General features: G+C 44.2%; 1 protein-coding gene across 10 annotated transcripts in view; it reads left to right on the top strand.

The window, feature by feature from the left end:
* Positions 1-14,216, top strand: part of SEMA6D (semaphorin 6D) — a 140,972-nt gene that overhangs the window by 101,327 nt on the left and 25,429 nt on the right. For 2 of the 10 annotated variants that reach the window (XM_075045239.1, XM_075045236.1), the window contains exon 1: positions 11,875-14,005. The exons of 1 other annotated variant lie outside the window; for it this stretch is intronic. In XM_075045239.1, coding sequence (XP_074901340.1) covers positions 13,784-14,005 — 222 coding nt within the window. In that variant the 5' untranslated portion in view covers positions 11,875-13,783. 7 more of the 10 variants (XM_075045240.1, XM_075045238.1, XM_075045244.1 and 4 more) reach the window with 6 other exon arrangements.

Below are 14,216 nucleotides of genomic sequence, written 5' to 3'. Positions count from 1 at the left end.
GGAAATTTTTCTGCTGCACTAACATGCAAAGCACAGAACAGAGAAAAGAAAAGCCTTTCATGGATAGCTCTGTTAGGGCTGCTCGGTAGAAAGGGTTTTGCAGCCCACACAAGAAGGAACACTGAGAAGGAACAAAGCTAGAAGTCATTTTTTCAAACAAACTGTAATATTAGATAAGGCCATAAATGTTAAAAAAATAATTAAAGGTATTCACCTATGCCTCAAGAACAAAATATCCTAGGCTAAAGTCAGATACTGAGATGTCAAGGGGCATACACTAAACAGAAACTCAAGTTAACATGCCAAAGGCAGCAACTCCTTTCATTACTGATTGTGTGTGGGCTATGGACTTTCTCTGTGTGTCACAGAGGTAAAAGTAAATAGTTTGATCACCTTTCTTTAAACCTAGGATGAGAGTCTACCCTCTTGCTGGGTAGGAATGCACTGGAGAAATGTGGTAAGGCTTTATTTCAGAGTTCAAGCAGATACAAATTTACAAGCAGTTTGTTTACCTTTCTATTCTTAGTGATTACTGGTATTAACTATTTTCTAAGCACCCTCGCTACCTCAACCATGAATAATGTCTGTCTGATCCTTTAAAACTGTTTTACTGTCACCCAAATCAGGCAGGTTTTTGGCTCCTGTGCCAGTGTTAGGCTGGACAGCTGCTTGGCTGTGACAGCCCAAGGAGCTACCTCAGGCTTGCCCAAGGGAGATTCAGACTGTACTAAATTACATTCTTAGAGTCTTATTTAAGGCCTTAATCTGTGGAGTTACATTTGGTGGGACAGTGAAGGAGCAAGGTTTGTGTGTGTCTGTATCTGTGTGAGTCTATACATGCACACATGCCTAATTGCTTTTTTTCTGTAATACTAAAACCTCCACGACTATAAAATGTCATCAGTTGGTACCTGTGGTCTCACCTTTGTGTAGGATGTGATTGTTGGTATACAAAGCCAAGCTGATTCATGTTGGATTTTATGGACTCTGGAATGAGTAATGTGATACTAATCTATAGATAAACTAATCTGCTGGTATTTATAACCAGCGCGCAATTGCCTCACCCCTTAACTACAAGTTTTGAGATGTGACAGTTACAGTAGATAGTAGCTTTACTGTAGCTCTGAGCTGTTTGGGAATCTGTATGATTGGCTAATTTTCTAAGGGAATATTTGATTTACTTTAAAGAAAACATCAATCTTGTCTTTGGTCATTCTTACTGATAGGGAATAATTTTTCTTCTGGGCCAGGACATAAAACACTTACAGTCTGAGCCCAGTGAAGTAAATAAAAAGATAAAATTATCATCTGTTCCCATCCTACATTATCTTATAATTTACACATAAGTAACAGTGAAATAATAGAATGTTTTCAGGCCTGTTCCCGTTCTGAAGGTCACCGGGTCTCCATAGGACAAGGGGGACTCATCACACAGAATCAATTACAGGATTAGGTAATCCCCTAAAATGGGACTGAAAAGTGATTTTGTGTAACAGAAGTTGCTATATATAATATAAATAGATAACATTAAGTGTCTTGTCATCTTGTGATTATATGCCATGAACCTAGATTTGTTACTAATATGTCTTTTCATCTGTCTATGCCTGAAAAAGGCAGCACATTTTACTACTAGTGAGGCAAAGTGTAGGTAAACACTGCGGATGGTGAATCTGTACTGAGTAGCAGTATGACAAATGAAATACTGGAAATTAAAATTGTAGGCTGTGAGGAAGATCACCTATTAATCTTGGAAGTATGCCATTAAATCTAATTACAGTATTTTGTTGATAGTACGTTCGATGTTTGAAATGAATTCCCCATCAAATGATAGGTGATGTAATATACCTAACTGAAAAGCTAATCTTTGTAGAGAAAATGGAGTGTTCTTGTTTTCAGTGATTTCTGTAGACATGTAAAGTGCTGAGGGGAGTTAGCAACACCTACCACTCTATACCAGACCCCAAAGGGCACCATGGCAATGCCTTCAGCTTGGCTTTTCTGTTCCCAGCTCTCTGCCCTGTACAGCTGTCCCTCTCTGGGATTTTTTTTTTTTTTTTTTTTACAAGATTATTCTTTTACAAGGACCGGGAATTAATCCCATTTTATTATTGCAGTGATCTTTGCAGGAAAGTGCCATGGCCAGAATTGTTGGCCTGAAAGAGTTGGTTTTTCACAGTTAAATCTGATGGGGAGTTTGCAGGCAGGAAAGACCAGTTTTACAAGACTGTGCCCAGCTATGTTTATTGCTTGAATCCCTTTTATTAGCTTTGACATACAGTCATCCAGATTTCACTCCAAGCGCATTTGAAGTAGTAAAATACACAGGACAACACATTACAAACATTGTGTCTATGTCTTTTCCATCTTTGCTGACACAGGGTTCTGTCTGCCAGCCCCACAGCCTCAGCAGAGGAGGAATTTCTGGCCTTCCACTGCCTCAGGTTCATCTGCGCAGGATCCCACGTGATCCCCGCTGGCTGACCCACACAGTATACTGCCAAAGCACAAACAAAAATATTTGTTTTCCGATTATTTTTATTAATTACTGGCACATCTCCTCTACCTCCCCAGAGGTAGATGGGGGAATTGGAGAGCCAGCGTATTGAATTTCAGTCAGACTTTTGCCTAAGTGGGAACTGAAAGCAGCTATTAGATTTATCACTTAAATATTCAATATAGAGATAGTGTTCTGTATGCTTATCAAGGTAAACTGATGTCAAGATGATCGTGGGTGGGCATGGAATAGCAGTGTGGACCCATTTCTTACACCAGCTGGAAAGATAAATGACAAGAGTGGAAGCATATGCACATGCTGATCCTGTACAGAGCCAGGAGAAATTTGCCAAGTTCAGATGCACAGCCCATCAATGTTAGCAGAAAATTATCACTACGCCTTCAAGTGACAGGCATACAACCTGAGATTTCTACACATCCCTCTAAATGAGGAGGCAGATTAGAAAGACATAAAAAAGAGAGAACAATGATGTTAAACTGAAGTTTTGACAGTCAGAAATACTTTAAAAACAACTCTCAACACGGTACCCAAGAAGATGCTGAAAGAAAGAGTTGAAACTGTTTTGTGTCTTCCTATATTTTACAAAATGCTAATAGCTTAAAAGCACCTCCTGTAATTTTCTGACAACTGACAAGGGTGGAAAGGGGGGTTTCACGTCATTTGGAAAATATGAGAAAATTATTTTCTTTCCTCTAAGCATTATAAAGAACTACACTTATGTGCTACCTGAATTGGATACTATTTACAGGGATAAAATTACGATGTCTTTTCTTAAACTTACTACTCTTTATACAGTACTTGACTTATAACCAATTATTTGCCTGCATCAACACAGCACAGGCCTGTTATATTAGCAATTTGCTATTTTTAGCCTATTGGTGTAAATCATGAGCAACAATGCCTCACTTCTGACTTGCGTTGATACTGCTACAAGCTCAGGCCTCAGAGAAGGAAAACGGTTGGCTCAGTTTTATTGCTTTGCCAGCCAACCACTGGGATTTTCACCTGTATTTCCCCAGGCAACAATGTTTAGAGTGATTGAACAGGGATCGGATCTAAATGCACTCCGGGCAGATTAAAGACCCATCTTCTTGGGATCTGAACCACGGGGTGTGGGGGTGAACAAGTGGCTTCAAATAGGGCAATAACTACAGTAAGGGTTCATGGAGGCTGGATGCTAAAGCTGGGAACAGTAGGCATCCATCTAACAGAGGTGAGCATTAGAAAACACATAATTCTGCATTGTGCAGACTAACAGTGGAATACCATAATGAGCTATCAGTTTCAGCTTATGTGGCTTTAACCCTATTCTGGTGATGAGCTCTGTGAAGCATTATAGTTTGAGCTTCCTGTTTTCTACATTTATGTTCTTAAAAGTCCAAAGGAGAGAATTCTTCACCAATCGATAGGGATGAAAAGCCTCTTTTTTTTGGAAGTTGTTCTACATTTATTCACATACTATACGTGCCTGCCCTGCCCTGTGCCACGGCTCCCCAGATATTGAGAGGGCACAAAGGCACATAAAACCAGAGCTGTATGAAAGTAACTTTTCTAGATTGTTAATAGAAACTAATATTATCAGACAGACTAATATTTACCCCTGGTATAGGAGCATTACTCATTGACTAGTACCTTAAATTGTCCAACTAATTTTATGCACTCATAATAAATAAATTCTGTTCTTTTTTATTATCAAGCTTCATTACAGTCAAGATAAGTCATAACATCCGTACTTTGCAACTCAGATTTAAGGACAGTGAATATAAAAACTGTTCATGTCTACTTCATCAGAAATTACATATCTGATCCCTATTAAATTGACTACCAATTCCTCCATACAATGCCATGCAGTAGGCAGATGTCTGTATGCACTGGTGAAATGTGGTGATTTGGGAAGGAAAAAAGAGAAGGAGGAGGAAAATATTTGGCTAAAATATAATGACTCTTAGGATATAACGTCATCACATCCTGGCACTGCTGTGATTTGACCGTCCTTCTGTAACTGATGTTTGCAGTTTTTATTGGAAATGACACAGCTTAAATGAACATGTCCTCAAAATATAAGTTTCACATTTCGTTCAGAAGCCATTGTGTCCATGCGCTAGTGTGCTGAGTCACTGATTCAGCTCTGGCTCAGGCAGAGGGACACCATCAATACCATTTTCCTCGGCACTTGGTATTTCTGAGGGATGCGCCATTTGAGCAAACTTTCCTGGGCGACTGTGGTCTGAAGGTGGTTTCCCAAATGTGCAAACTGCCCTGCACCATGTGCACTTGGACTTTCTTGGCAAATCACCGTGTGGCTGAAGTAGTGATTTTAATGAACACTTCTCTTGCTGAAACCAATTCAGCCTTGCTTATAAACCCAATGGAGGCATTCAAGCAGAATGGAATGTCTAGTTTAAACACATATTAGTTTAGTATTATCCATATTTTAATGAAGCAAAAACTTAATTTGTTGTTCTAACAGATGGTGGTTCTTTTATCTGTATGTAAATTCTGAATATTTTGCTTACATTTTCAAATTAGGGAACAAGTGTTGCTTAAGTCTGTCAGACACTTAGAGGATGAAAAGTCCTTTAGACAATAGGAATAATCCATAAGCTACACCTATGAGGTAGGGTGAGTAAGTGCTCTCATTACCATCTGGTGCACGGGGACAGTCTCATCGGAGCCAAAGCAGGTCCTCGGGCATTCCTGGCTCTTGGGCTGACAGTCCGTTTTATTGTGCCTCTGTACTTTCAGATTCTGCTGATGTGTTTCTTTTACAAATCAATCATTTGAGGGGTAATTAACATTTAAAAGCCAGGTTTCTTTTAATTCCATTAGTATATTTGTGACAAGAAATGTGTTGGCAGAATCCAAAGGTTAAGAGTTACAATGAAGAACAAGTTTTAGGATAAATGAAAGTTAAGGCCTAAAATAGCCTGACAATACCCCATTAATCTGCACACTATTGACACAATAGTGGTCTGTTGTGTCAATGAGGATTTAAGAAGCTTTGCAGCACATGTTAGTGATAGTTTATCATATCAATAGGAGCCTGCATATATTTGTGTTTAAAAACCTGTGGCTGTGTAATTCCCTGACTGCACACATATTGTAAGTGCACGTACTTTAAATCCTTACATAAAGTGGTTTCTAGCCATGCAGTAAATTTTGAAACTGTAATAAACTACCGTATATAAGTGTAGACACAAGTTATTAGTCTTGGCTATACCAAAATCCTCTAATATGCTGTACTTCAAACTGAAACCCTTTGCCCTACAGGAATGCGATCTGATTCTCAACATTGTGTCATCTGTCTAATTGAAGCAGAAGGAGACTTAAGCCATATTAATCTCTCATCCTGATATATGGAAACCTTGAGTCAGCTTGTGGCTGGGACGTACAGTGGGGAAGAAAGGTCCCTTCCCGCAAGCATTCCCTCTCGGAGCAGAGGGCAGTGTGCAGCCACAGCCCAAGCGGATGCCACAGGCTGTGCCATGCTTCCCATGCCCCCACCGTAGGGATAACTGAGCAGCATTGCTGAGTAATTTCTACATGCCAGTCGCAAAAAGGATGTATCGAATGAAAATATGGGTGGCTCTTCTAGGACTGCATTTTTTCTGGCTCGCACCACCATCAGGCATTTAAAAATCCAAGAAGCAAATCCCACATTTGTAATGCCCTGGTGTGGGTAGCTTGCACCTAGGTGCCCGTACCCTCTGTAAATCCACACAACAGTGGGTCTGCTCCAAGTCTTTGACTTTCCAGTAAAAAGGCCACAGAGTTATTCTGTGAACCGAATCCTTCTCTTTGAGGCACTCCAAACAATTTTGTCCTCAGGTTGCAATTTGATTCCTAACCAAGTGAGTAGTCTCTATCGCAGCATTTTCATGCACTGTGCAAATTTTGATGGTTTTCAGATTAGGGCTGTTCCTGAGAAAGAGAAAATAATGTCCTTACATCTTTAACCAGGCAGCAGCTCCTGGGGTGCAACATAGCCACGCTGTGTTTGCTGTGAGGAAGCCCATAATGATCTCGCCTTTAGCCTGTCACCACCAGGAAACATCAGAGAGAGACAGCCAAGGGACTGAGTTGCCAAAAACGTCCTATTCCCATGGCTGAGAGATTTTGTTGGCACCATCTCTAAAGAGAATTTACTATGGGCCAAATCCTGGCGCCCTTGCTTAGATGAATCAGTTCTCAAGAGGCAGCGCTCCCGCTGCAAGTGGTGCGTGCGTAAAATCCTGCAGGATCAGCCCGAAATACTGCTTGGGAGTACCAAGCCCTCGTCTTCCGGAGGGGCAGGAGGGCTGTGGGGAGCGACCTGCCCGAGGACTTGCTGTGAAAGCGGTGCACAGCAGAGGGGCAGGAGTTGGGGAATTGCATGTGAATGACAGAGATGTTTCCCCAGCAAAAATCTTTACATTATCTTGACTCAGAATTTTTCTGATTTCCCATAAAACAAGCACAGATGATACAGCTTGGCGAGTAATCCCTTTTTTTTTTTCCCTTGCAGGGGTATCCAAAATATTTTGTGGCACTTTAAGCCTTAATTAATTTATCTTGCATGTGAAGAAAAATGAATTAGTGACAGCTATTTCCTGGACTTCATTTCTGGGATTGAACCCTTTGTTGCTGGAATATCCGAGGGGATTTTGGACGGGCACTTAATAAAAAGATGTCATTTCAAGGACACCCCCCCCCCCGCCCCCACCACCACACGCCAAGTACTCGGCTGCAAAATTGAGTCTCGTTAGCCCGCAAAATCGCATCGCTCGCAATGACTTTTTCTTTCGAAGTAGAAATGAGAATTTCTGTATTAAGAAGCGAAGGCAGCGTCGGCGAGGAACAAAACGCCTTCTTGATGGCTTCGCGCCGGCTGTTTGCCTCCGCGGCCGCGGAGACGGGATAGGCACGGGGCCGCAGCCGGCGGGGGGGCAGGTTCACCCAGGTGGTTCAGGAGGGGTAAAACTACGGGCGAAGTTCGCCGGAGCTCCGCGCAGGCGGCCGCGGCCTCTCGGCGGCGGGAGCGGGGCCGCGCCCGGCGCTGCCCGCGGCGGGGGCGGGCGGAGGCGGGGGGCGGGGGGCAGCGGCCGGGGCGGTGCCGCCCCCGCCCCGCCATGGCGCGGCTCGCCGCGGAGCTCCGCCGCCGGCCGGGGGCCGCGCTGTCGGCTCCTGCGGGCCGCGCTCCCGGGGCCGGTGAGAGCCGCGGCGGGGCCGAGCGGGGCCGCGGGAGGGGGAACCGAAAAGTTGGCCGCGGTAGCGGCGGGGCGCGGGCCGGCCGCCGCCGCGGGCGCGCTGTTTGCGCGGAGGCGGCGGGAGGCGGAGCGAGGCCGGGCGCGGCGGGACAGCGCGGCGAGGCGAGGGGCGGGCGAGAATAAATCCATTAAAGGCGGGGGGGGGAGGCAGGCGGGAAGGGGTGGGCTCTGCGAGGCGCGCCTCCCCCGCGCTGGCTCGGCAGCGAGCGGAGCGCCGGGATGGGGCGCCCGGCGGGGGACGGCGGGCGGAGGAGGCAGCCCCGCCGGCGGGCGGCGGCCGTGGGCAGCGGCGCGGCGGCAGGTACGCGGGTCCGCGGCGGCGCTGCCGAGCGGAGCGGGCGGCCGCTGCGGGAGCCGGCGCCGGCCGGAGAGGTGGGGGGGGAGCCGCAAGCGGAGCTGTTTGGTTTGTCCCCGGCGAAATCGTCCCGGGGCGCGTAGGGTGAGTTTGGGCTGGCGCTGGGTTGGGGGCTGAGGCGGCCCGGCCCCGGGGGCTCGGCGCTGCCGGCGGGGCGGCGGCGCGGGCGCCCGGCGAGGCGTGATTTACGGGCTCCCCGGCAGCAGCCGGGCGCTGGGAGGCAGAGGGAGCTGTGTTTCAAGCTCTCCATCAATTATAGATGGAAACAAATACTAGAGTCGGTTCTGAATTATCCCCGTGCAGAGGCAGGGGATAGCTCCGCTCCGTCCTCGCCTCCTGGTGAAAACAATGCTCTGCTCAGGTGTAGAGCGGAGAAACTTTTTTTTTTTTTTGGAGGGGGGGGCAGGGGTTGTTTCGGTACTGCAGAAACCGATACAGCGGCTTTCGGGGAGTAATTAGAAAGGGTTTAAAGCCTTCTTTATTATTTATAAGCGCTGGATGGAAATGAAAGGTCGCAGAGACATTTCTAGGTGGATGTTACGCCTGTGTTTTCAAGGGTTGTGGGGTGGTTGTGCTGGGGTTTTTATGGTTGTCATTGTGTTTTATCTTACGAGTTGAAAAATGTGATTAGGTATGCTTTAGGTTGATGTATTGAAAATACTGTAGTTCCAGTGGATATCCCACTTGTTAGCATGAATATAGCTAGTCTTTAATTAGTGGTTTTCTGTCAATCTTTAAGTTGTTTCTTACTCCTGGTCAAAATGATGTCTGTATCACAGGCATTAGCCTGTGAGTAATTTGAGCAAAATGCAGCCCTCGGTGTGTAAAGTCATTTGTATTTATGTGTGTGTGTGGCTTAGAATACATTTACTTTTGAGCATAGCAGCAGCAATGATGGTTCATAATGCTCACATATGTGGCACTTGCTGTACAGATGGTATTGTAGCTTATCCATGTACACACGCACACGCTTCACACATAATGTGCAGGAATTACAGCAAACTTCCTCCAAAATACTGCTCGGTGCTCTGCAAATGTGTGTGGAATTTTTTTCTCCCGGTTGTTTCCTTTTGGGGAAAAACATGCATCTTTATTGGGATACCTTTGCGTTCTAAGTTGTTAGTCTTTCCTTAATAATGCTTATTAATTCACTTAAATATTATTTGAAGGAACAGCTTCCTAGTGTCTTAGAGGCTTTTACTGCTGGTCTATTGCTCTCACATACAAATACTTTCACAGAGAATTTTCTGAGGTTCTCTCCTTTTCCCAAGTCCAACAGGAAGCTCATTGTAAAGCTTTGCAATCACTTTTGTGGCAAAAGAGAATAGACGTTTTTCCTGCTTTATTCACACTATAAAATTCTATGCACCTCTAAAGTCTACTTAAGTTACTGTTCAGTAAATTAAGCTGTACGTAATCATGTTTAATGTAGTAAGTGACAGGCATATTTTGTTATGTTGGCAGATATTGTATAAATATTTGCTCTGGCATAGATAAATACAAATTGCCAATTGAGTGCTCTGATTTTTTTTTTTCTATATAATCATGAACTTTAACACTTTTAATATTAACTAATATAAAGCTCAGTTGTTTAAAAAACAGGAAGAAAAAGTTTGTAGTAAGAATTTATTAGCATTCTGAATTATGTAGCTCAGATTTGTTTTCAAAAGGATGGCCAAAAAAGTATAACCCAGAGGCTCTAAATTGGTTTATTTAACCGGCTTCTTGCTTTCATCTGTACCTTTAGTTACAGCGAACAGCTACCTTCCTCCCTCATATCCTGCAGTCTGTCACTACCTGTTATCGTTTATGGTTGAGATGCAACAAAGATAACATCATTTTCTAAACGTGCTTTGTGTGATGCAGGAGCGTGTGCCAGGAATACAGTGATGGCCCTGTCAAAGCTCTACAAACCAGCTGTATGGCTGCGGGTTTTTTCCCTCTAGCCCCTTGCGTGCCCTTTGAGCTGGACCATCTGAATGTCTCTACCTCTTTTGTACGGCTGATCCGAGCCAACTATTAGAGCAGATACTTTAGCCCTTTGAGCTGTCGTAGCTTTGATGTAGACTTACAAAGAGCACATGTTTAGGTAGAATACTTAATTATATATGCAATTAATTCTGACTAAATTGGTCTTCGATCAGATCGGTCCTGCCGTATGAGATATGTGAACGTAAAGAAAAGTATGTCATGGAAGCTCACTTTGAAGCGTATATTAGGCATTTGTAATAACATACTTTCTGGTCTTAGTACAGCTGGTCACACGTGGATTGTAGCTCTTGATTTTTATGGGTTTTAAATTCTTTTAAAAACATTGTTGCACTTAACATGGGATTGAGCATCCCTTGAAGTCGGGTGAAGCCCAGTTAGCTGAACAGAACCTGTATAGAAATACTGAAATGCTTTGGCTATGCTTCCTTCTAAAAAAAAGAAATCTGAAATCTGAAGTGGAGATCATACGTGAATATAGTCAGTTTTCATCAAGTGTCATACAAGTGATATGACAGAGACTGTTTCGGTCCTAGTCTTTCTTTTGTAAGACAAAGAAAACGGTTACATCAACGGCTTCCGTGCTCTTATAAGCTTATGTTGAGCTTACCTATGTTGCAGTCTTTCGTATTTTTCAAGGAATACACTATGTGTTTGCTTTGCTTACTGAACAGAGGAGGTAGTGGTTGATTACGTACTCATGTGTTAAACATACCTATAATTCCAGTTTGAAAAATTCAGATGTCTTTCAATTGGATAAAGTAATAATTTGCTCCATGAGTAATGAAGAAAAGATGGAAGGCACATTACTTGCATTGGGTAGTACAAGTTATTTTCAGTCTTAGCAGCTCTGTATGTAATTAAAAGAGTTCAAATGTTGCTTTCATCAAAACTGCTGTTTGGACAGATGATCTCTTTTCTTAAGCATCAGATAAGCTACGGCAGTTACCATTAAAATCCATCTAAACCATTTTATTTAGTTGTTACTTGTTCTGCAAATAGCTGCCAGCCTTGAGTTCAAAAGAAAGTAGGTTCTGATTTGTTCCCATGTCACATGGAAGAGGTGTGCAGTGAAAAATCATATTACTACCCTTCCGATGCTGTTTTCCGGAGCTCTGTGTGTTGTCTGCCATAGCCCACTTTCCCTTGCGTGGCTTGACAGTAATGACAGTGTAGCTAATATCAGAAGTTGATTCAGTTTATTCAAACAGGAAGACTGTTGAATTGTCCCACTTCCAAAGTCAAATGTTTGTGTGTAAACACAGAGATCAAATCTGTAGTGCACATACATAACATATGAGTAGTGTTTATTTCCCTAACTTTTCTATTCCATTCGGCTTTTGTTGACTAACCCAGATTAGCATTTTAACAACCCTGAAGTGAACTTCTGCCATTCTCCCTGCTTGGACAGTGTGTGTAGACCATCCATCATCCTGTCCTTGGCCACAACAGGCTACTGGCTCCATAACCATTTGGAGCTACTCAGAAACCATCCGACTGTGAACAGCACAGCTGGCTACAGCAATTTTTTCTTCCACACCACTGGCAGCATTGTCTGGCTATGGTAACTAAAGTTAACGTCCAGAACATGAAGTTTCTTTAGTTTTGGCACCCCAGCCCCACTGCAGCTCAGTGGGCACACCTGCAGAAGGGCTACAAAATGGCTGCAAGGAGTGAAACAACTGCTGGACTCTTTCTTTTCAAGGCTCCAGTTTGGAGACAGCAACCTGTTGTTTGGAGTGGGATTACATTAACTCCGTATTTACTCGAGAGGGAGCTTGCTAGCTGAATCCTGTGCTCTTCAATTTGCAGATCAGGGTGTGCTTTGAAAGCCGCCAGCTAAAGAAACAGAACTTGCCGCTTTAACTTAGCCACGCAAACTGCCAAAGAGCACAGAAAGAAATGGAGGATTTCGGCTGTGTATTTCACACATTCTTGTAGAAGCCTTTTTAGTTCCACAACGGAAACCATGTGATTTCACAGGATCTGTGCCCAGACTCTAATACTTGCTACAGATGCTTTCCTTGGTTTGTTTTGCAGATCTATGAATGCAATAGGAAAGAAGTCGTTACAGGATTTATTGTTTTAATTTGGACATGTGCTATGAATGGCAGGTAACCAGCAGGTGAATGTACTTGTGGCTCTGTGCTAATTTTACTTGTCGAGATTTTTGCATAACTTAAATTGGCCTAGCATGGCTGTCTGTCATGTGTGAGCCACAGCTTTCTCGCTAGAAGAGAACTCTTGCTTTCAAGAGCAAAGGAGGTCAAGAGGTGTTACCAGGCAGGAAGGGGCTGGGTGGAAGTGGAGGAGCAAAGAAGTGGTGGTGGAAGAGGAGGAGCGAGGAGCTCAAGCAAGGAAGTGACATTTGTTCTGTCCAGAATGGTTACAAACCTTGTAAATGAAATGGGTCCCTGGACAGCTTTGATTTATATTCTCCCACAGCAGATTGGCCTTGGTCTGCCTGACCTTGGTAACATTATAGAGGTCATATTTGCACACAGATACTCTTCTTGCAAAAAAGGTTTGTTGTTGCTGCAGTTTTGTTGGGGTTTTTTTAACCATCGCATCTAAGTGCCAAATTGCAGCCCAGGTTTCTAACTTGGTAGGCTCTGGATAAACGCAGAATAAAAAGGATGGATCCTGTTCCCTACAGTGGATGGTTTACACGAAGAGACAGCAGATGGGTACAGTCAAGCAGTGGCCTCTAGAAACAGGAGAGCTGCGTTGGCCTGCATAATCAGCAGCCGTGTTAGTGCACAAGCCGCCTAAACATAGCCGAGCTGCGTGTGTTGGGGAAAGGGGGCACACGTGCTTGTAGGCATCAGAAGCAAAGGAGAGCTTTGAAGAGGGGTTGGGATGAGAATGAGGAGTTAATTGGCAGATGCGTGTTGGGGGGCTCTTCAAGTGCATGGGGGACAGCAGGGAAGCAAACAGGGAGGTGCTCATCTGGAAAGGTAACAAGTGAGCAAGGGGGACCAGCATCACAGACTGGCTGCCCACCAGAGGTGGGAGTGAAACCTCAGAAGAGATGAAAGGTGATCAGCTGGTCACTCAGCTCAGCTATTACTGCAATAATAGGCTTTTCTTAATGTGAGCCACATAGTTCATCTCTCTTATGCCAAATGGTCATGACAGCTGGGTCCCTGCTTTCCCAAGCAGCAGTAAGGTACCAGCTCACACCTCTGTTGGATAGGTCCTTCCTCAGAGCTTTATTGTGGCATGAAACAAAAGGTGTTTCCCTTAAGTGATGCTGCTGTGCTTCCCAGGCGTGTTTATGGATGCTGGTGGTCGACAGGGACTGCAGCAGCCACAGCAGCAACAGAAAACGTTGCTGCTGTTTCTGTGTATATCCATCGTGACAGATGCACTTTGGGGTCAAAAGAAAATTTGTGCGCTTGTATTTCAAGCCCTTGTTTATATATCCCTCCACTTGGGTACCCTCTTCCCATGTTGCGTGAGCATTTCTGTGTCCTATCGGGCTGTGTAACCATCCTGTTTGGGGAGACTATAGAGAAGAAAAATGTGTATTTAACTTACAAAAGCTTCAGTGTATAGTTAAGGCTACAGTATTAAAATTCTAGATGGTGTTTGAATGTAGCCCAGTGTTAGTGAGGGAGCTGCGACTCTGCCTGTTAGTGTAATGGTAGTTAAAAATGAGGGCTGTAAGCAGTCTGCATGTTCCCAGAGTGGTGCAGCACCCAGGTGTTAAATATCAGAGTACTGCCTTGTGGGTCAGGGAGACTCAGTGCCCTGTGGAAGCAACTTGAGCCAACCAAGCTGCAAGGCAGGAGACAGCCCTCTGGCTTTCCAACAGTTGTCCAAGAGCCAGCATTGGCACCCCTTGCAAATATAGCGCTCTTGCGTATTGCCACCTGGAGACGAGTGCTGAAGAGAAAGGTAAGGATAACAGAGGAAAAGCAGTGGTGTGAAAGCTGTCAACAGTGTGTGAACAATGTTCCCAGGTGTCTCATGAAAGCAGTAATAAGGGGGGGGAAAGTCATCTTGCAGAGTTGAATGGTTTCTTTCAATTTGCAAACTTCTGCTCTCTGTGACAGTTTCTTTAACCCAGCACGTGTTTACAAAAGATTAACACTGAAAAACCAGTAAT

The sequence above is a fragment of the Buteo buteo genome, chromosome 13, assembly GCF_964188355.1.
Source record: "Buteo buteo chromosome 13, bButBut1.hap1.1, whole genome shotgun sequence".
NCBI classification, from domain to species: Eukaryota; Metazoa; Chordata; class Aves; order Accipitriformes; family Accipitridae; genus Buteo; species Buteo buteo.
The sequence above is the reverse complement of the archived record's forward strand: the minus strand, read 5'-3'. Positions and strand labels throughout refer to the sequence as shown.